Genomic DNA, 23,830 nt, shown 5'->3' on the forward strand with positions numbered 1-23,830 from the left:
CCATTTCATGAAGATTAGTTAAAACTGTCTAGCATGATCTTAGTAGTATACTTAACCAGACATGAACTGCAATGCATTGGTGTATATGGAAAATGAAGTGGCAAGTACAGGTGCCAGAGTCACCCCACTCTGTTAGAGACACCCACTCTTTTTGTAGGACTTATTGTTGCAGTGTTTAGCATGTAGCCACCTTACTCATGGATCAAGTGAGGGTACCAGTGCCAAACCGCATGTGAAATATTAATAGAACTTGATTCCTGCATTCTTTTTTAGATAGAACATGAAAGTGGGTAAAAGTGTTAGTATTTTCTTTTCCCCCACTCCAACCGATTATCATGCTCACTCCCTGGGATGCATGCACCCCACTTTGCAAACTAGTGTTTTAAGTGATCCTGTTTGGGGTGAGAGATGTGAGATGACCTCCAGCAGTCCCATCCAACTTCAGCCCATCTGTTTTTGTTACTCCAGAAGCTAAAAATTTTGAGAACTATTTTACTTTTCAGTGCCAGGTTTGAGATGCTGATGTAGTAGTGATTGGACTACTCTGTCTAAAAAAATTTGTTGTTGTTTTTTTTTGAAGTCTTGGAAATTGTAAATACTATGTGGAGATGAAACAGGTGATCACGCTGATTTATTATTTTGAACTCGTGTTCTAGTTAGTCTGGATAAGTAACACTTTGTTTTTCCTAGCAATAGGAAAAGCTATATTGTTATAGGCTGTCACTCTTGGCTCCAAACAGAGCAGAGTAGCCGCAGGACACGCACGGGTCAGAATGGCTGAGCACAAGGGACTGCTGCACTCCATGATCCGACATGACAGAACAAGAAATACCAAATTCCACTCATGAATGAAATTAAGGACTAAGACCCAAAGTGGTGCTTAAATAGATTACGAACAAGAAGAATGCAGTTAGCTCAGTAACTCTTGACATATCTATGATTTAAAACAACTAAAATCTGTGCTTGCCCTTATCGCTGAGAGATGTACTCTGGTTCAGGTAGAAATTAATTATTTTCAGTCCTGAGGTCTGTGCTGTACGTTGGGTCAGACAGCGTGATGACAGATTAATGTAAGAATGTCACATATCCAGCTGAAATATCCCCATATTTGGAATGTTCTGACGCTTGACGCAATTCTTAGAGTAGCTAACTCAAAAATAAAAGCCAAACATAACTTTTGTTAAGGCTTTGAATACTTTGAATGCTTAAATAAGATGCATTTAAATAAGAAGACAGTTGACCCAGAATTTCAACTGTTTATTGTTTTGTCTGTAATTGATTAGAAGGTAAACTAAGAAAGATTCTTAGGAAGTGTTTGCAAGTAGTTTACATATAGTGCATGTAACAGGTTATCTGGCATTACTAAGATACTATAGTTGTGAGCACTTTTTGCAGAAAAAAAAAGTGCAGAACATCCTGAACTATTATAATTTACCGTAACTTAGAAGTACTGACATAATCTATACAACCTGTAGACAGGAGCATACAGGTTTATTGGGATATTCTATTCTTAAGGAGACTTTGGCAACTGAAATGGCAAGACATTCTCATTTTAGTGATGTGACCTGCTGAGCTGGCTCCGCCATTCATCTTCCAGTCTGTGTTTGGCATTACTCCATCCCAGGTGCAGCACCTGCCTTTTTCTTTTGTTGAACTTAGTGTCATGCCACTGCTGACTACCCAGTGCTCCAGCCTATCTTCATCCCTCTGTAAGGTCTCTCATCCCTCTAGGACAAGAGTCATCAGTGGGCTGCTGAGGATGCTCTCCACTCCTGCAATCTAGACCACTGATAGGAGGTGAAGTTCATTGCATGTGTATAACAGTTTCCACATTAGAAAGCATGAAGCTTTGTGTGGCCTCCATTTGTCTTCTTGTAGTACAGCATTTAAGTGAGTGTTGTACCTACCTAATCCTCTCAGGGCAAGAGTTTAAGAGTTTGAAGGAATTATTTTGCCTGCATAGTGCAGTGGCAGTGCTCTGTTTTGTGTGGGAGAGCCAGGAGTTTGCTCCTTGGCTCACGTAAGCTTGGGCATGTTGATGTTGCAACACTAGTGTTTTAGCACTCTCAGATGTGGGTCTCTTATTTATAAGTTGATAGGACCTTGTGAAATTGTCAGAGGTTTCTAACATTAATTATTTATTCTCCTTCTGGCAGGAGGTTATAGATGTGATGAATGAAATAAAGTATAATTTATTGCAAGAGATAATGACTGAAAATGAGAGGGAAAAAAAAAAAAGCCATAGCTAACTACATTTAAAAATAGAATGTTATTTATACCTGTAGCACAGGGGAAAGCCTGTTGTGCTGCCTGAATTTAACAAGCAGACCTGGGACTCAGCTCTGGCGCTGCTAACGACTGGAGGCGTTATTGATGTGGTGAACTAATTACCCGTGTGATGAAGTTGCCTGCTGGAGGTATTTGACTGCTTCATCACGACGGCACCTCCTACAGGTTAATTCATTGAGCAACGCAGGTAAAGCCTCCAGGTGGAGGTCCTGCTCTCTTTTCATCCAGGCACAAAGAGTTGTACTGACAGCAGTAACTAAACAGAGATGAATATTTTCCTGAATTATTGATCAAGGAGTGAGAGTTATATCATAGAAGCAAATGGTTTGGGATGCAGCTATAGCTGTCACTGCAAGGAAACGAGCATAAACAGTAGCTTTAAAAAGTGAAACAGAATGAGCGATAGCCTTCCTCACCTGAAGGGCAATTCCTGGGTTATAGGAGAAAAAAATACAGAGGAAAACCAATATGGAAAAAGAAAAAAATAAGAGGGAAAGGAAAAGGTGATTCTTCAGTTAGCAGTCAGGGCAGGGGGGCTGCGTGGGCTTCGCTGTTTGCATAGGATCATAGAAATGCTCAGGTTGACCTTAAAGATCATCAAGTCCAACCGCAACCTAACAATACTACCTAAGAAGAAACATGAAATAAGTATTAATTTTAATACTTTAATTTTTAATTTTACAATCATATTTTTGAGGTTGCAGAATCCCTTGTACAGTGACGTAGTGTGTTTTGAGCCTTTTTAAATGCTCTGGAGCAGTCAGGAGCTTCCCAGACTGGCAGAGTTAACACTGCCTTTATTCTTTACTTAAACCTGAAGTGAGCAGTATATAGTCTGGATTCCTCATCCAAGCTTAATACACTGTTATCTAACAGGATGAACTAAGTGTTGTGGTACAGCTGCAGAACTCATCAAGCAAATGGAAAGATTACCCGTGAAATCAAGTTTCAGACTTTTATTTTCTCACAATTACTGGGAAAATAATGCACCTTAAATTTATAATGATATCGAGATTGACTGCTTAAATCCTTTTTAAAGTTCAGTGCTTGAAACAGATTGTGCTTACAAGCAATCCACAGTAGAGTTTTTAAGCAGGGGCTTGTGATAAAGAAGTGAAATTGGGTTTGACTGAAATGGCCCATCAGTCCCATGTGGGTTTCGCAGGAAGATTTCAGGCTCAAAAAGACAGCGCTTTAGAGAAGCATCAGGCATTGGTTTCACATCACCTGAGATTGCTCTACGGAGTCTGTCTTCTGGGAGACATGAAGACAAGAGGCTCATTAAAAATGAGCAGCACTGGGAAGGGTGATTGAGCTTCAAGTACACTTGTGGTTTTTTAGCTTGAAGAGTTTAAAGGTGAAGATGCATTTTAAAAGCTCTACTGGCAATTGAGGAGAGTGCTGTCAGATTTCTCAATGAAATACCTTTAGATATAGATAAATAGCATAGTGGAGTGTTTTTTTGACATCAGAAAAAACAACAACAACAACAAAAAACTTTCTCAGCTCAGAGTGTCCTGATGGTAATTAATCTGTTAGCTATCAAAATTGAGTGTCATGAAGGAGATTGTCTTCAGTTCTGCTGTCTGACTTCAGAGCCAATATTAAGCTTCTTAAAAGTTGAAGAAGCTGGAGGAGAAATCTTGGGGATCGCTTGGGGGGACAGTCTTCTCAATTTAGTCTAGTTTGCTTTGGGTCCATTGACTTGGAGCAGGAAAAGCTCAGCTCTATGACTGGGGGCTATCTTGCATTGTTTTATTTATTGAGATTATAAAAATGTGGTAATACTGAACTTTAAAATAAGAGATTAGTTTACTTGCTGTTCGTTCTGATCTAACATGAGACACATATGATGTGCCAGGTTATGTCACCGTGGTGGGTGCAGTCGTACAGGGGTTGTGTAGTAGGTAATGAAACATATGATATGTTTGTTCTGTGACAGCATAGGAGTTATTTGTCCATGCCTGCCTTTTCACTTAGTATTGTAATAAAAGTAATGAACAAAGTTACTTTGATCTGCAAAATAGATCTTCACTTTCTTTTTTTTCAGCCAGAGATCATATGGGGGTTCGTCTGAATGGCCTATAAAGTCCTCTTCCCACCTAAAGCATTCTGTGGTTTTAAATGTTCTTTAACTCGATCTGAATTATCAGTTCATGTGAAAAATCCATTGAAGCAACATATTGTTTTTTTTTTCTTGTAGTCTCGTGGCATGAAAATTAACTGAAAGCTGATATGTTTATGAAAACTTCTGTTGCTTTTGGCAGGATTACAGGCAGAACAGTGGCTTTTTAACACATCACTTATTCTTGCTTCTGTCCAAGTATGTCCGTTACACATCACATAATGGTTGGAGAAAAAAAAAAAAACTAGGGGAATAAATGAATCATGTATTAATCTCTATCTTGAGAATGAAGATGTTGAATTTCAGTAATTTGATAAGAAATGAAGTGCTGTTTCTCAAAATTGGGGTGTGCTAGGGCTGTGTGCTTATGACTATATGTGTGAAAAGGCTGCCAGCCCTGGTGGTGCCGGACTGGCTTGGGTCAGGCTGCAGTTCCCACAGCCTTAGGGTGGATGAGGTATGGTGAGGCTTCTCCTTCTGACAGACTGAAAATCTTTTGAAGTATTTCCTGAATGAATATTAGAGAATGGTCCAGTGTGATTCCATAATCCCAGTCTTGGTGATAGTATGTTTCTTAAACTGTGCCTCCTTTCAAGTAAGGTGAAGTTGCAGGAGTGACAGACCCTTTGTGATATTAGATTTGTGATGTCAGGTTTGTATCTCCTACCTTTCTTCCAAGCTTCTAGCTAGGAAAAAGAAAAACAACTAACCAATGACCAAACCCAGAAAGACTCAATATCCCCACCCTGTTCCTTCTTTCTGAGTTGTGTTTTATTTCATCTCAGATTTTCCAAACTATGTTTCTTGAATGTAACCTGTGCACTTCTGCACTCTTTCCCAAATGCCTTTTCCCTGTTTTCCTCTTCCTCTCCCTTGGACAAAGCCTTCATGTGCATTTCCATTGTGCTGGATTTTAACGATATACAAAGATGGTCTAAGGTGAGGTAAGCAGTTCTTCAGATAATCAGTTTCTGAAGTGCAATTAATGTGGAGCTTCTGAAAGCTTTGTTTCCTATACTTGTGCTGTATTGTGTATTTTACTATCGTTTTCAAAGCAGAAGTGTGATGTCTAATCCATTAAGAGGTACTTAAGGTTAACTCATCAGAAGAGAGCTTCACCTTTTGCATATCTTACTGCAGAGTGTATTTCTGTTACCCTTCCTCCCTCCTTGTATGTCCTTCTCCAATCTAAGTGAATGGGGGAAAGAATAGCTCTTGCTCAACTCTCTTCTGTATCATTTCTCTTTTTTTCTAACCAAGAGGAATGAATGCTTTCACACATTTAATAAATATGGGCCTTTGTGCACTCCTAGGAGGTGGCTATAAAATAAATTAAGTGAATCCTACAATATAAACTATATGAATATGGTGTTCATTCGCTTTTGTTTTTCTCAGATTTTTTTTCTACAACTACATTGCCTTTTGAATTTTATTTTCAAGCATAGGGAAAGATGGTTTCTTTTTTTGGTTATTTGTAGGCCAGAGGTATATCTCAAGGCATTTCACGGAGGTTATGAAAGAGACTTCTATGTTTTGAAGCATAATTTGATTGTGCTTGTAATAAACAGGATGCAAAGCAGTATTCATTTTGGTAGTTGTTTTGATCACTTTGGGTCAGCTCTGAAGTACGGGTATATCACCTTTCTTTTGAGACCAGTGTGCCCAGTTGGATCTTTGTAATAAGCTGCATATATGTGTTTTAAGTTATGAATTGGCCTTCTAATTGTTCTCAAAAAACTATTCTTATAAATAAATAAACACCTGGAATAAGTCTTTTATCATTAGTTTGTGGTATTCATTCTTTTGTCGTGGTATTTAAAATGTGTTTAAATGCACATTTTCAGAGGAAATTGCTTCCTGTTTCGGGGCTTTTATGTTAAGTGTTTAGGAGTACGCACTTTGAATTATTCTTGGTATCTGTTAGGCAATGTCGTTTTGCAGAAGGTGTTCTCTTCAGCTAAGCTTGGGCAGGTTGCCAGGGGAAGTTAGAACAGACAGATATTTCTTCCTAAGAATGTAACTTTTCTGTAGTATCCTATGTCACTAAAACTGAAATGTTTCTGGAGACGTTTGTGTTGATTCATTTGCTGTCAGTTAAGCAGAAGGATAGAGAACAATTGTAAATGTTTTATGAACGTACAGTGAACTTTTGAAGTCTCATAAATACCAACTTTAAATGCTTATTTGCAACTGTTCTTTTTTTTTTTTTTCTCCTGTATCATGTCATTATTACCTGTGGTACTGCAGAAATTGGGTCTGGGGATTCAGGAATTTCAAAGATCACAGCGTCTTCTACACGTCTTTATGAAATTATGTATCGTTTTCCATTTGATACTCCTCCCTTACACCCAGAATTAGTATCTGGCCTTCCTTAGTTGCAAAATGCATCCTTTTACCTCATTGTCTTTGCTCTGGCTCATGAGAATCTTTCCAGGTGATTTTTACACCTGCCTTTTCCAAAACCCTTTCTGACCACATGTATGTGAACTAGACAGAATGAACATCAATTATTTTTTAAGTCAAACTGACTTTGTGCAGCGTGTGGCTTTTAAAGTTCCATGAGCACTGCGGCACTGTTTTACTGCTCTGAACACTTTCTTCTCTTACCAAGCCAGAGCTTGGTATGTTTGTGTGTGCTTAGAATCTGTCCACAGAACAGACTCCAGGAAGGCCATTTTGTCTGGTTTTAAATAAGTTCTTAAAATCCTCTGTTTAGGCAGCTGTGTTTAGTTCACTTGGAGCTGTATGGGCTTCACCACTTATTGATTTCACAAAGGTGAACATTTTTATATTGGACAATGCTTGTCTTCATCCTCTCTTTGATAAAAGTAATGCAGTGAATTGGGCCTGTCGTAATCGTTTAGAAATAGCACTTTCAGTTTCTTAGGTTAAAAACTGTCTGCTGATTCCAGCCTTTGCTTTATGCGTTAGCCAGTCTGTAATTTAGACAGGCACTTTATTTTCCACTTTAGGATTTCTTCTTCACTCTCAAAGGAGCTCCTGTTTTTCTTCCAGTGTGGTGGTTTGAAACCTGGTTACCTCATCACCTGCTTCTCAGAACAGCTTTAACTGAGTGTCACGATGCCAGAGTCACCCCCAAATCCATGAGGGAAGGCATAAAAGCAAGCACAGTGCAGTGTCACCATCATTTTCCTAAGTAGGGAGCCCTGAGCCATATCTCTTGGGGTTGAAAGCTGACTCATGCACAGCTTAGTCAAGCATTAGCAGTTGTGTTTTGTGGCATTTTTCAGTTCTTTCAGCGCCGCAGGCGTTGACCAGGACAGGGGGATGCTGAGTGCTGCTGTTCTCCTGGGGGCTGAGGCTCCAAATGTTGTATGCAGGAAGAGGAGACTTATCACCTAATCAGAGATTAATATTTCATAATTCGAGCCCCCTCATATCCCATGTTTGAGACCCCCTGCTTTCTAATCAGATTTCAAGACACTGAATTCAGCTTCAGAGGATAGCTGTGTTGTACTTACTATATAAACACATTTCCAGTATAAAAATACAGAGTAAACAGAATTCAAAATATTTATGAGATAAAGAATAATACTAATAAGAGGATTGAGTATACTTGTCTTCTGAGTACACTTAGTTTATTGTGTAACAGAATTCACAGCACTGTAGCACTGTGGCAGGCCAGAAACCATAAGGCTTTGCTTTTTTTTCTTTTCTTTTTTTCCTTACTAGGCAAAATAAAAGCCCTTGTATCGAACACAGTAGCCATCTGCTCATGAGAATTGCAAGCTTTGGCGCTTGTATATTTGATGGCAGTTTTTTGATGGAAGTTCTATATTGACCAGAGATCTTACAGTATGTGACACTGAAAGAAATAAAGTGGCCAGCAAAACTTGAACTTCTTCTTTTTTAATTTTTTTTTCACTTAATCCATAGTTTCTCAGATGGCTTCATAACAGATTTCTCAGTTAGACTTCGTAATACTGTGGCGTAGCTGTATTGAACTGGATTCAGTGGTGGAGGATGATTACATCTGGAAGAACAGTAAGTTCTAATGGGCTTTGTGGCCTGGTGGATGTCGGTTCAGTTCCTCCTAGGAATCCCAGAATATCTATTATGTGCAGAATAAATCAAAGAACCTAAACGGACTAAATATACCCTAGACTGGCCAGTATATAAATGAGGGGGAATGGCTGTTCACAAGGGTGGATAGTGATAGGACAAGGGGGAATGGTTTTAAACTGAGACAGGGGAGGTTTAGCTTAGATGTTAGAAGGATATTTTTCACTCAGAGGGTGGTTGACACACAGGCACAGGTTGCCCAAGGAGGTTGTGGATTCCCCATCCCTAGAGCCATTCAAGGCCAGGCTGGATGTGGCTCTGGACAGCCTGGTCTGGTGGCTGACAACCCTGCATGCAGCACTGGGGTTGAAACTGGATGATCGTTGTGGTCCTTTTCAACTCAGGTCATTCTGTGATTCGGTGATTAGATGTAAATATTTTAGTCAGTTTAAAACTCATCCTTTAAAATACAGCTTGGCTACCCAAAGTGTAATGTCTGTGTAACAAGCAGGAAATCTGCTTTGCTTTATTAAACTATATAACAAACATCGTGTATTTTAGTTGTTAAATCAAATTATAATAAATAGCTAAAAATTAGCAGGTTTTCTCAAGTATTCTAGCTGATCATAAACAACCACCTGTTTTGGCAGTTGTTCTGCTTAAAAGCATTGCAAAGAATGAGAAACATGAAAAAGCTGATAATTTTTCAGATTTTGCCATCCATTTCTTTATATTACATATGGATAATTTTTTGTGAAGTAAAAAGCTTGTACTATGAGAGCATGGTGGCTGGACCGCAGGCAAAGCACTGCAGAGAAAGGCAGGACAGCATGAGTAGATGCAAATGTGGGGTTTGTCAGGTGCACAGACCCATGTGTAAAGAACTTTGGTTCATTTGTAATTGAATCTGTCCTGATTCCAGCAGAAACTATTTTTGTTAGTTGTTATTGATAGTCTATAAACTTACCTGTATATACTTTCAGTGCACATATAACCATGCATATTACTTTAATATATAAAATGCTTTACAAAAAGTCACATCTTTGCCGAATCTTCATTACTATTCATTTTCTTAGTGTATAAACAGCCATAGCTTGGTGTCTGTGCCATTAAGGATGTTATATATGCTGGCTAACACAGTTTGATTACCTGTAGCAATCCTTGTTGGTACAGTTCATTCTCTTAGTTGTAGGTGGAAGTGGCGTAGGATTGGAAGAAGGAGTTCAAAATTCAAGAACTCTTCCTAGAGCAAGTGTGAAGATTTGGTACCCATTTTTGAGAGAGCTATAAAATAGTAAATGCTTCAAGGATGTAAATAGCAAAGGAAAAAAAAAAAAAGATGAAATCCTGACAGAGTGATTGAGCCATTGACTTGCAGGAGAAATGAAGAAAAACAAGCAGTGAGAAGCAGTCCTATGTTGGCATACAAACATTCAGACAAGTAGCAGTTTGTTATCATCCATCATCCTCTTTGTCTGTGGTTTTGACATCTTCCTAACTAGTGAGAAGGGAGAAGCCTCTAATAACCATATTGGATCACAAACCCTTCTGTTTCTCTCGGGTATTCGACATTTTGTAGCACTTGACTCAAATTTTAGAGGAGACAAAATACTGTAAACTTTTATATATAAATGTGTGTGATGTAATGAGGTAATGGAGCTAGTGCATAAATCTGTTGGTCCTGTGTTTGAAATGTGAACTCAAATCTATAATTGTTATTAAGGTGTATATTTTTTGCAAAGCTTGACTATGATGTGTGCTGTATAATGTGACACTTTGTCATGTTGTAGAATCATTTGCAAGTAAACTACCTTTTGCTTCACCAGTGATTTGTTTAGTTTTGTGGTTTTTTGTTTTTTTGTTTTTAAAAAAAAAAAAAAAAAAGCAAACCCAAATCTGTCCCCTGAAAGTTCTGTTTTGTATCTGGAAGTTACTTTGTGGTTCATTTCAACTGTATGAAGTACTATTTATGTGGGAGTTAGAACAGCTGTGCAAATGGCTGTGGAAAATTCTAACTCTTCCCCCTAGAAATGTTACAGATGTCACTTGATATACTATAAACCTACCTATTTTATTTCTGAATTTGTTTAATTTTGGAAGAGAGAGAGCTTACATCTGTTGTTATCACTGAGGTGAAATGTCAGAGCATGGAGCTGTCAGTTCTTTCATGGTTTTCTGTTCCCAGCTCACTAATTGAAACCTGTGCACCTAAAAGAGTACAGAAAGGTGCGGTAGCCAGAGGTGCTAATTTCCCTGACATACCTAGAGCTAATGAAGACTTTCTATAGAAGAACATCAGAACAGAGAACAGTATAGGATAACCTTCATGCAAGCCAGTGGGGCAAATGTGTTATGTTTGTAAAATTAATTTCCATTAAAAATTATATGCCTGCAGAATGTCATGAATGACAGCTATAAGCTAGGAGTACTTATTAAGAAGGCTGGACCTTGGTTAGGTGAAACTTGTCAGATGTAATGGTATTTTGTCTTATGTAATCCTATTTTCTTGATTAAAATGTTCTCTAATGCTGTTTATAATGTTCGAGGAAACCTGAACTTACAATGTTCAAAACTCTTTTAAAGCTAGATTTTCTTTTTCCTACCTTAGTAAGAGCTGGCAAGACTGAGCCTGCTATTTGTACAGACAGATAGCAAAGATGATGAATAGCCCAGAAGTTTAGTTTTGTTTGAACAGCTGCAGTATTTACTTTAACATGGACTGAAATATCCATGACTGGGGTTATATTTGTTTTCCTGGATAGGCAAGATGTCATTCTTCACTGGAGTGAAACATCAGACATCAAAGAAAATGTAGAAAACAGAGCTTATAACCCTGTGTTAGTCTGCTACTAGGGGAAAAAATCTGAGAAAAATGGACAAGTTTTCTTGCGTACAATGTCCTTGTTAGTAGTGTGAGAGTCCATCGTCCTAAATTCTTGAAATTAGATTTCTCCCTGACCCAGCGTTTATACACCTACTTTGACCCTTAAGATTGTGTTTTCAAGCTGAGTTTTTTATCCTCTCAGAATTGATAGTTAATATGTTTGCTTTTATTAAAAGACAAAGAAAAAATTACACAGCCTGCATTGAATTGTGTTGAATTTATTGAGACTCGTAGTCTGTTATCTGCATGCTTTGTTAATTTTTTCTGTGTTTATTTTGCAGGATGCTGTACTTTTGATGAGCCGTTTAGCACCTGTGGCTATAGTCAGTCAGATGATGATGATCTTAACTGGGACCAGGTGAACACGCTGACCAAACCCACCTCAGATCAATGGATGCCTTCTGGTTGGTCTTTTATTTTGCTTTTTACTCTTTGATTCTAGCTTTTGTTTTTATTTGGCATTTCTTCACAATATTAGTATTGGAATGTGACTTTGTCAAAATCTTTTTAATTGTAGTACTCAGATCTTCAGGACAGTTTTTGCGAGGGATGTTCTGCAATGCAAAGGCTTTCTTTTGCAGTGCGTTTTCTAAAATAAATGTTAGAAAGTAGGAGTAGAAACTTTGGTGTCATTGGGGAAAGAAAGAATACAAAATGATGTCATGAAAAATGAAGATGAAGCAGTACTAGAATGAAGCAGACAGGACTATGTAATGGGGAGACTTGAAGAGAGGGAGCAGTGAGAGATTAAACGAAAATGGCCTGAGGGATTTTTGTTCAAAGTGTTACTAATCAAACTCTGTTCTGAAAAGAAATGTAGAGCGAAAAGGGGTAAGAGAAGAAGGAGTGGAGGGATATACCAAAACAAACTGCCTTGGTAATATTCTGCTTGTTGTGATTTAAAGACAGCTGTGATACTCTTATTTAACACTCCTTGTGTACCATGTGTAGGTGAACCTAATTCCATAGCAACAGTCTTTGCATTCTAATGAACTATAAACTGTAACACAGTCTCCTTTATCATTTCAATCGCACAAATACACTTCAATCTGACCACTGATAGTAAAATGTTAAACCTAAAATCATTTATTCTTTCCCAGTTTTTTTTGGACATGTTAGAGTTCCCTACCATGAAGAGGGAACTGATCTCTAGGATAACTCCATCTCCTGGGTGCTGATTCCCTCTAGCCCAGCTCTGAATCTTCCTTCGCTTTTAGAGGCTGAGCCTCAGTGTGACTCTTGTCATCAAGAATGGCCAAAAAAAAAAAAAAAAGGAAAGAAAGAAAAAAGAAAAAAAAAGAAAAGGCTACCTGGTAAAATCACTGTTTGTAGCTTTTAGTGATTTCTTCTGCATATTAGTGTTGCATTTCTGCATGAATATACTGAGAATGCTCAAAAACTTCATAGATGGATGTGTTACCATTTCATTAACATCCATTTCAATTAGTTCTTTAAAGGACCTGTCATGATGTAATTTGGGGTTTACATAAAATCCCTTGAATAGTTGCCCTTCCTAGGAAAGTGTTCCTTCCTTTTGAGTAGGGAAATTAGGATTTATTATTAGAATTTCACAGAGTGGAACTTTAGAAGTGACTGTGTAAACACTAGGCACTAGTCTACAATATGTGCTAATGAGTCCTGGATATTATTCACTTGCAAAAACCTTAGCAGTTTTTATTATAGATTTATCACTGTTTCCCACTGTGGTGGACAGTATTGTGTCTTTAGTTGACAGCTGAAGTGCCGCTTCCTTCTCCACTGAGCTTCCTGTGGAAAAGGTGACGCTCTCCGCTTGAAGAAGTGTTTGGTTTGCCCTGCACTCAGTTGACATGCTAGATTGAGTTCATTGCCACAGATAAAGAAGGCTCTTTCGGATTTCATTTGAAGCAGGCTCTCATCCAGTGGTGTTGGCATGGACTGCAAAACTTTTTTTTTGGACTATTTCATCAGTGCTTAATATCGTCTCTCAAGTTGGAGCTCGTACACTTATTTTATCAGTCATCTTAGCCTGCAGTACAAGCTACACATTCCTTTTCTCAATCACATGACTGGAAATTTTCTTTCTATTCCAGTTTTCGTTTACTTATTATTTTCCCCCTTTGGATTTTGCAGAAGAGGTTGTCAGTATTATATGTACTATTTAGTCTTCATGGCAGCTAGAAGAGGTTGAACTCTAAGTTCTTTTCTCTGATATCACAGACTAAGATTTTTTTCCACCAGAGGCAAGAGTCCAGCCCAAGTAAGGACTGTTATTTTTATGGAAGGGAAATTATGTCTATGTAATTTTATTTTTCTGATACCATATGGATTGTTTCTTTTTTGTCTTCTGCCTTTTATCAGGACAGTAAAATAATGGTCTGTTAATTAAATAGAAAGATGGTAAAACTGGAAATAAACTATATTTGTAGTGTAGGGAATTTCTGTCCATAACAGAAGACAAACATGTTTGTTTGATAAGGGTTGTTAATATTGTTGCCCTAAAAGGTCAAAAAACCTCTTTGAGAAGGAAAGAAATGTTCATTACTGTTTTGTTTTGTGGGTTTTTGTTTTCTAAAGGATAAGCGTTTTTTCAAAGGTCATGATTCAGTCAAATAATATCTAATTTTTCTCTCCGTTTCATTCAGGTTTTTTCCTGTTCTTGTGCAGATCATCATCTTAATGATTTTAATTAGCTTTCAGTTAACCTTAGCTGGGGAGTTGTGTGATACACTAAAATAAATAAATAAATGAAAATGACTCCAAGTAATTTGTCAGCAGTTTCTGAGCTGCATATTTTAGGAAAAATAACTTCAGATAATAATGAATGGAATGTCTTAGATTACTGTTTTTTTGGGAAATGCTTGGCTTGAAAACAAAATGCTTTATGCAGACGTGTTGCAATATTAGACTGAAACAAGTACTCCCAGTTCCGGCGTCCCTTGTTAATTGAAAGAATGAATGCATATAACTTTCCTAATTTCAGAGAGTATGTGTCAGTGAGCGAGTTGTTAGCAGTATAAAGTATTTTATATAATTTGGTCGCAGTGGGGGGCAAGAGCGCTAGTTATGGCATCTATTTTAATCCATGTAAGACTATTGAGGGGAGCTATACTTCAGTTTGATAAATATTTTGGCTTTATGTTTATTTCAGTGAGAGAGTAATGTCTTATAGCATATATATATATATATATATATATATATATATATATAGTTGTACACAGTATAGATTGTATATTAATAGCTCTTTTTGGAGTGTGGTTTTGGATGAAAATTGGTGAATTAGAAAAACTTAAAATTTTTTTTTTCTATAAAATTTTTTTTTTCTATAAGCGTTCAATATGTTGAGCTTTAATCCTTTTTGGATTGTTACTGTAGTAGAAATATGAGGTTATCCTTCTAAAGTAAGCAGGACATTAGCTCCCTAATTTTCTTAATAAGTGTAGGCATGACCTTTAGTCAGCAGTACTAGTCTGAAAATGTACCAAACAGAACCAAAAAAGGAATGACATGGTATATATTTGTGTATATTTGTATGGATTGAATGAGGCTGCTTGATCTACTCTTCTGTTTTAAGGATCAGCTGGATTAACTGCTGGAGGAAATTTGGCAGTTCCCTTTACTCAGTTCATCTTTCTACTTTTCTTTCTGATCCAAGTATGTGTTTATGGTATTGTTCAGAGAATATAATCTGGAAACCCTTATTATTAATATTATCATACCTTGTCCTGTAGAACAGTTAAAGCATGTACAACAATGTTAACACGTGCATATGATAAGAAGTTACAGTATCTAACTGTAACCTTTCTAACTGTAGATCAGTAAAGATTCTTCATAAAGAAAAACATCCAAATGGTAGATGATTACTGTATTTGTACAGGAAGGTTTTGATTGCAGGAGATGTCTTCAGGGGTGGTTTCTGTATAAAGAAACCAGGGGCACTTTCAAGGCTATCTACAAACTGACTCTTCATATTTGGAAAGAAGTTGCAAAGATTCCTTTTCCAAAGCTCTTTTAACTTTTTTATTTCCACTTGAGTTTCTCTTTCTGCTCAGCATCAAACATGAGCTACTTACCTTTCTTCTTTCTGTCCCCTCCTTTCTTATCTTATGTTGACATTAGTATGCATGTACCTGCTTTACTTTCTCTGTGACCTGATGGCCAATCTTCTTCATCTGAATTTTCAGGTAGAGATCTTGTTTTTCCTTCATATTACCTTATCATTGGGAAGGTGGTCCCTATATATTTGTGTTTATATATCTCTTCCTCATTGTTCTTATTACTTCAGTTTGCCATTATGTATTTTAAAAAATAAAATTGCCTAAATCCCTTCCCATTGTTAAAAATATTTCATTATTAATAATGTTTCATTATCCCATTTAGTTACTCTGTCTTACCTTGTTTTTATCAAGTAGTTCTCACTCTGAGATCCCATGATAACATAAATTCAGGTGTCCACAGGAGCTTTTCTTCCTGCATTTCTATTTTTGGTTGATTCTCCAGATGGTAATTTCTTTCTCTGAATTTTGCCAGCTGTGCTCTCGCTCTGTAAGCCCATTTATGATCATGTACAGTCAAATTCATCATAGTCTAGCAGCATTTTGGAGTTGTGGTGTTCCCACAGGGTGCTCTTTTGCTTTACGTGATAACTCAAAATGCACACTTGAGTATGTGAGACTGTTGTAGAGACACCATCTCTGTTATCTGGCAGTCAGTCAGAGTAGCACAGGTACCAAAGAACCAAAAGCACTGGAGGTGTTGGAGGAAGAGTGGAGGGAAAAAAATAAAGATGTGTTAGCTGAAAACTAAATAAGTACATATATGTATGTATGTATATATGTATGTATATATTTATATATATGTAGGCCAGTAAAGATGTCTTCATAAGAAAAATACATACAAATGGTAAATTACTGTATCTGTACGGCACTGTTTTGATAGCAGGAGATGTCTTCAGGGGTGGCTTCTGTATGGAGAAACCAGGAGTGATTTCAGGGGATATCTACAAATCATGTACATATGCATATGTACACATACAGGCATGCATGCATGCTAGATTGCTGATCACAGTTTGTTTGCCAGTTGTTCTCACTTAATAGAATGCAGGACCAGAGCCGTGGAGCAGGTGACTGAATGAGGTCTTCTGGAGTTCTCAGCTCTTGCCCTATTAATTACCCAGAGAAAGCTCAGATGAGTTTAAAAAAGAAAACAAAACAAACCCCACAGAACTGCACCAAAACACCTCCTCCAAAGCAAAACACAACAAAAATAACAGAGGATTTGAAACTTAAAATCAAATGTGTTTTTCAGATGTGTGTGATGAGTCTTGTCACTGACAGTGATGCAAACAGAATCTCGCGGATTACTGTGAGAAACGCAGGCATCGTTGAGAGTCAGCTCTATGCATTGTTTGCTGGAAATAGTTTCTGCTCATGTCCATGCATTCGTTTTGTTGCAAAACACTGTGTTAGATGTAAAATCCTCCTACAGTATTTCACAGTTCCAGTTAATTTCCAAGGAACAGTAACATCATTTTTCTTCTACCGGCTGTTGGTTTGATATCGCCAAAGGGATGTCACTGTACTGACAATGAGTCACAGGCATCAGCCTTTCATTCAGTTTAGAGCAGTTCAAAATCAATTATAAATCAAATCTTCACAGACTGCTGCCATTCAGTGGATTGAAAGGAGGTTTTGAGCAGTGAAGACTTTAATGTCTGATATAGTGCTGGTCAAAGCCGGGATGAGGATTCTTTTTATGCTTTATGAGATGATAATATATAATGGTAGCGACTATATTTAAGTTTTTGAGTGACCTATTATTATCCCAAGTATCTAGTGTTGCTAATTGTCTAGCAGTGTCTATATATAATGCATATAATGTTTATATAAACGATTGTTTAAGATGGCCTTTTGGTACGTTTAGCAGGTATGTGTGGCAAGCAGATATTCCATAAAACAAGATATTACTATAAAGCGGTGTTTGATAGTATTGAATGTGAAGCAGTTGTATGAAAAATGTACAGTATTACTTAACTGTGCATAGAAGGGTCATGATCCCCTATAAAAAGATAAATCTTAAACTGATCAATTGTCTGCTTTATATCAAACTCAGCCAAAATGCTTTACCTTTTAAAGTTACAGTGGTTTGACTTAACAGTGTGATGAGTATGTTACCATAAAATGCATTCTAGCACTGTATCACATTCTTCTGTTAAAGGGGATGATTTTGTTCTGTTTACTTTTGTATAATAGAGAATTTAATCTGTTTCTTATTGAAGGCTGTTTCTCCCAGGTTACTTTGAATAGCTGCTTTTCTCAAACTCGTTTGAGTGCTATCCAGAGGTAACATAAATTACTGTCAAGTACTGGGAGTTACACCTGTTCACTGTGTTCCAATTATACTTTTGTAGGCTTTTCTAGACCTCTAAAGCATTGGTATGTTCAGCATTTTGTTGCATGCCCAAGTGATAGCTGCAGACACTTAGAACATGCATACCTATTTTGTAAGCAGCATGTGTTGATGTGTTTGAGGCAGTTTCTAATTAGCTGCATAAGCTGGTATCAGTTGCTGCTAATATGGAGCATTGTGGAGGTCAGCTCAAGCAAACCAACTGAGTACAGATCCAGCCAGTTTTGTGCTGCCATGGCTACAGTGCAGGCACTGAATGAGTCAACTGCTTTAAAAACATACCTAATAGTGCCTTTAACAGACATGTTCAACAACCAAGGCAATGCCACCAGTTATGCTTCAGGTATTGCTTGTTGTGATGACTTAGTTGAACCCCAGTTTTAGCCATTTTTAGCTTCTGACCTGGCTTACAGATTTCAGCACCTGACCCAAATCCTGAGCTTATTACAAGTACTGTGCATACAGTGTTCTTGCAGGGGGAAATAAACAATGAATTAGCTGAGTCTGAATCATCAACAACATTCCTAGCTTGATTGACAAGTTACTTGAATGCATTTTGCTTACATGCCTATTAGTATTTTGGGTAAAATGTTGGGATTAACGTGCCTAATCTTTTGTAGTAAATGATTTCTACATATGGCTTTCATTTTAACACTTTCTTTCTGCTTTTGAGAAATGAAGTATTTGCATACAAACAGTGCATTTTATGGAGTGATGCCCAAGGTCTAAGTCTTCCAGATTTTCATTTCAAGCAGCTGGCCTGCTGTAATATTTATGGCAACTGTACTGTACCAGGAAGAGTGTCATAATAACCTCCTTATCTTTTGCATTGCAGTCAGCATCTCATATTTGTGTACAAAATTAGAGACCATGCTGCAACTGGTGGAAGTGAGTGGGAGATGATATGTTAGAATCCACCAATAGCTGTTGATTTTTATTAATATTTGACTGGTAAATTATGATAAGTTATAAACTGTTTTTCAAACAAGAAGAAATTTTTTCTCTTCCAAAGAAGTCAGATGGAGCTTACATGAAAGGTCTGTGGAATTCACTGCTCATTAAACCAGAGTATTCTCAGAGCAACCTGGAAGGTAAAGCTGACAGCTGAGGGTGCTCTATGTAACACTGCGTAGTGCCACACAATGCTAAGCAAGCCTTCTAGCCTAACTCGTTTACATTGCTTTGATTACACTTTTCCTGCTGGGGTTATATATAACACCTGCAGTAATATATGCTGAGAAGCAGGTAATGTGATAAGCCAGATATCACAGCTGGTTTTGAAATAGATTTCTTGACAATAAAAATGTTTAGGAGTGGAGTTTTGTTGTTACACATTGGAAGCCCAGTCTCTCTCTTGACTTCCAGCCACAGTGCTAGCCACTCTGCTGCTGATTAAGTGTATCAGCCTTGTTCCAGACCTCCCTGCTAAATTAGATGCATGCTGCCTAATTGCGCTTTTGTTTGTGTGTTTGCTGCCCTCCATGGAGTGTTCATGAGGAGTTCTTTCAGATGAGGTAGGAGAATCCTGTCAGGAGAGAGGGAGAAAGTTGTTTCATGTGGAAATAGGCAGTAAATAATGATTGAGGTATTTTATCTGGGACTCAAGGCAGTTGCCTTTTGTCAGATAAGCTGACGTTTTTTGGCTCAAATTGTCTGGAAAAGAAAAATTCATTTCTGGTGGGCACTCTTGGTTCAGAAGAGACCACACAGAATGTAAATCTTATTTCCTAAGGCTATGCCTGAGACATGCAAATGTACCTCAGCAGCTTTAATCTAGGTAGTTTGGGACCTCATAGCAATAGATATGAAGTAGCACAGGCTTTAGTGTAGGGGTCCCTAGGTACTCACTCAGTGCTGAAGGCTTTTACTGTACCTTCACTGCCCTGGGTATCTCATTGAAACTGCCGCAGTTTCTGTTCCAGTTTCATCAGACCTGCAGTAAGGAACAATACATTTTTTGTGCGTGTTTGTCTGCCTGTTTTCTCTTATTGGTGAGTGAAAGCACTCAGCCACTTTGAGAAAAGCTATGACCAATAAAACACTGATGAGCACTGTGAATAAACAGTGAGTCAGATGATTCTCCTCCAGGAGCTGCGCTCACTGCATTGCAAGATCAGGAGGAAGGGGAATAATCAGAGTATTCCTAAGTAAGCTTTTTCTTGTTTAGTAATTAATCTACTGGAAAAAGAAAAAAAAAAAAAAAAGCCTCTTAATTTCTTGCAGTCTTCAGGGCTTTTCTTTCAGTCTTATGCTTATCCCATTAGATTTCTTTTCATCCATCCTGCCCTTTAGAAAGTAATAAAGAGTGGATCAGAACCTTTCCTTGCATCTATAGGCTTTAAAGGGTGTAACGTGACTGCCTTCATTTCAAGACCAGTTATTTCCTGAGTTAGTAGTTTGTCTTCAAAGAATGTTCTTCTGTATGATGAGAAAGTGGTCATTGCCACAGTTAATATGCTGGTGAGATGGAGATTAACTCCATCACTCTTCTTCAGGAATGCAAATGTGATTCTTCAAGAAATTGGGTTCTGTTTTTTTTTTGTTTCTTTTTTTGTTTTGTTTTGTTTTTTTGGCTAATTATCTTAAGCCTTTTTTGTGACGTTAAGAGGGAGTTGTAGTTTAAATTATGTTTAGGGGGGATTTTTCATCCCTTCTTACAGCACTTAAGTTGGCATCAGTGACTGTATTTTGTTAGCAGCTTGATCATTGACTGTAGTAACAGCGGCCAGAAATTCATTGATTTGAGGCACAGATCATTAAATGCTTCATTGAAAAGCTGTTTGACAAACTTATCATTTATGGAGTAGTTGTTCCCTGGGGTGAAATTACTTGGATGGACAGGGCAGAGAAAGAAAACTGTGTCTCTGCATGTCTAGGCTTTAGACTTTCACTTCACTCTTGAGGATGGTCATGTGGATGTCAAGGGGCATATGTGGCTATGGAGCTAAGTTAGTATACAAGCAAAATGAATGGATTTTGTTTTGTATTGAGTTTAAATTCTCTTGTATTAGATACAGTCATTTTTTTTCCCCCCAAAATACCAGACATGCTCTTAATTCCCTTGTATACATGTTTGCAGAATCTGGAGTCAAAGAAGAAGCAATTAAAAGGCTTTCATGAATTCCGTGAGCTGAATTAAAGAGCTTCGTACTTTAGTTATCAGTGTTAAAGCAATACAGTTATTTCACTCACCAGCCGAAATAATGCATTCTTCATCTAGAAGTCACAACATTTATAATCAACTGCATTTCAGTAGCACAAAGAAAAAAAAAACTGTCTGGACCTCATTGAAAATTTAATGATGTACACAACCATTTAATTATGAGAGAAGCAGGTGCACACCATTATCGAAGTCAAAATGTTTCAGCAGCTAATAACATCAAATATTTCTGATAATTGCAAGCATCAACTGATCACTGTTCTATGCTTCTCACGTGATGCGTATTTAAAAAGCACTTTTAAGTGTATTGGTGTTAGGACATGGAAGCTACAGATGCACTTTTCTCAGCAATAACTGCATACATCATCACATTATGTTGAAATTTGATTGTACTGTTCCTTAAAATTCTGCTGTTTCATTTCCCTGTTACCTTAGAGAGGAGGAATGTCCTTCATCCACTTTCAAGTTCCTAGTTTCCCCATACTTTCACATTCTTGGGTTACTCTGGAGTAACTGCTGGAGCGTGGCTGTCCTTCACAGTTCACAGTTGTTGCTGTTGTGGCATTTGGCCCTTCCCAGCATCACAAACTCTTTCAGATTAGAAGAGGGTCAAAGTAAGATCTATACTTGGGAGCACTTAAAAGTCCACAGCAGTGAGTGAAATTATGCATTTGGAGCATTGTCATGTACTCTTGGAAGCACACAAGCATAGTGCGAGTTGCTTGGTAAATAAGAGGACTTCTCCAAGTGCCTGGTATGTATGCGGTTGTTCTTATGGTTCCAGCCCAAGCTCACAAATTATGTGTTCTTCCCCAAAATGTCTGTCTCATGCAGTTGTGCAAGCAGTGTATCAAACATACAGTGATCCTTAATGTATTCTCTCACTTTTCATGCGTTGAGCACCACAAAAGAAAAAGAGGGAAGCAAGAATCTGAGAAAGAGGGTCTTTTATGCTGAACCTATGTGATCAGAGCACTGCGCAAAGGAGATAGTTCCTTGGCTTTTCCTTACAAGGTTTTGTTAATAGACTGCCATTGAACAAATGAAATGCAGCAACCTTCAAAAGGCTCTGGCTGATGGGGGTCCTGTTTTGTTCAAAAAAATAAGCTTCCTGTGAGCCTCAAATTTTGCAGTGGAATAAATTGATGTTGCATGTATAAAGAGATGAGTTATCTTTCAGCAATGAAATTTTGGTCTTACTTGTGCTGTGGTGTTTTGCTTGCCATGTTTAATTTTAGCGTGAAGCATATTTGTGAGAGTGGAAAGTTGTTTGAGGGAATTACTTTTTGTGGAAAAATATCCATTCAGGCATTTTACTCCCATGGCTTGCAAAATATAAGCAGCTTTACTGAGAGCATGGCAGTTTTTCCCCCTGCTTTTTAGCATATCAGTAATAACAATTATAAAATAGGAAGTTTATTATATTAGTTACAGTAAGAATAAGCTGTATTTTCCAAGGGCATATTAAAGTCCCTATTGAATTTAAATTGCCTCTGCTAATTGTTTTAGTGTGTTTACCTCTAACTATAATTTTATCTTGACATAAAATATTGAGGCCATTTTTACTTTCTCTGAAAGTCTATAAGAAAGCAAAAAAATACCAACCCAAAAAATGTTGGATATGATGGTATTTATTCACCACTGAAGTCAGTCATTAGGACTTTCACATGAATAACATGAGTTTGTATTAGGTGTAGTCTTCACAGGTGAACAGCACCAGTGGGTTGATAGTATTCTTCTGTTGGTATACATCAGAATGCTTTAAGGGGCTCTCCTGAGAGTTTGTAGAGTCTCCACTGGAGACATTCAAAACCTGCTTGGACACATTCCTGTGTGACCTAATCTGGGTGTTCCTGCTTTGGCATGGGGATTGGAATAGTTAACTTTTGAGGTCCATTCCAACCTTTGACATCCTGTGATTCACATCGGGTAACCTTGTTCAGTCTCCTCATCACCTCCATTCTTTACCTCCACTTGAAGCTGGATGCATCAGAAATACACCTGACGTATTTGTCTTTATGCATTACTGAGATTTAGGTTAGATGCATCCTTTTCTGTGAGGTCATTCCCCCTTGCAACCTGTAGAGATTATTTTCACTAAGTAGCATTGATATTGACTGAGCAGCAAATGGTCATAAAAAAAAATCTTCCCGTGGGTCGCTTCTGGGATCTGAAATCTATAATAAAGATCTCCTGGAAGATATCTAGCAGTGCACATGTGAAGTTATCCAGACATAAATAAAAAGTCCTGTGTTTTTCTTTCCCACTAATGAATTTGACTTTAAAATTTCAGGAAAGAAATCCCCTGAGATCTTCTGTTTACTCATACCGCTGTCATCTGGGGGAAAATACTGTTTTGGAAAAGCTCGTTCTTTACCTGCAATATGGAAATAAAATAGATACCGCAATGATGCTTCAACCACTAGAACACTGTTATTTGTCTTTTATGTTTGACAAATAGGGCCCCCCTCCTGTGTAAGGGAATCTAGAAAATCCTTCTGTGTTATCTCAGGTTATCTGGTTTTCTTCACTGATGGTGAATTTTGTTTTCATTGAAAAGAAAAGTGTTTCTGAAATTATGTAACTTCAGGTAACTGTTTTGTGTACTAATGGGTAGACTGCTTATCTTCAAGTGACATCTTTTATCATGAAGCTGCACATTGCATGTTGCCTTATTTATTTATTTCAGTTTGATAGCCATTTAAGATTATTTAAGGTCAAAACCTAACAAAAGTCGCATTCTTTTAATGTTAGAATTGTTAAACAAGAACTCTATGAAGAAAGCAAAACTTAATTACCGAAAGGATTGTTCATTTTTGTTACTTGGCAGATTGCTGAAGTAACAGAACCCCACATTCTCTTCTTGTTCTGTTCTGTATTTTGTGTGCCATAATGCTTCTTGGGAAAGTGTACTTATTTATAGGAATTTAATTGTCCTTTCATTATGCTTTAGGTTTTGTAC

The 23,830-nt window shown here is 37.6% G+C and overlaps 1 protein-coding gene across 7 annotated transcripts in view; it reads left to right on the top strand.

Moving 5' to 3' along the window:
- Positions 1 to 23,830, top strand: part of PTPRM (protein tyrosine phosphatase receptor type M) — a 432,075-nt gene that overhangs the window by 89,206 nt on the left and 319,039 nt on the right. For all 7 annotated transcript variants that reach the window (XM_015855338.3, XM_015855340.3, XM_015855342.3 and 4 more), the window contains exon 2: positions 11,603 to 11,725. In XM_015855338.3, coding sequence (XP_015710824.2) covers positions 11,603 to 11,725 — 123 coding nt within the window. The remainder of the gene's footprint in view (positions 1 to 11,602; positions 11,726 to 23,830) is intronic.

Source organism: Coturnix japonica, chromosome 2, assembly GCF_054131305.1.
Source record: "Coturnix japonica strain WE chromosome 2, WE-NBRP24, whole genome shotgun sequence".
NCBI lineage: Eukaryota > Metazoa > Chordata > Aves > Galliformes > Phasianidae > Coturnix > Coturnix japonica.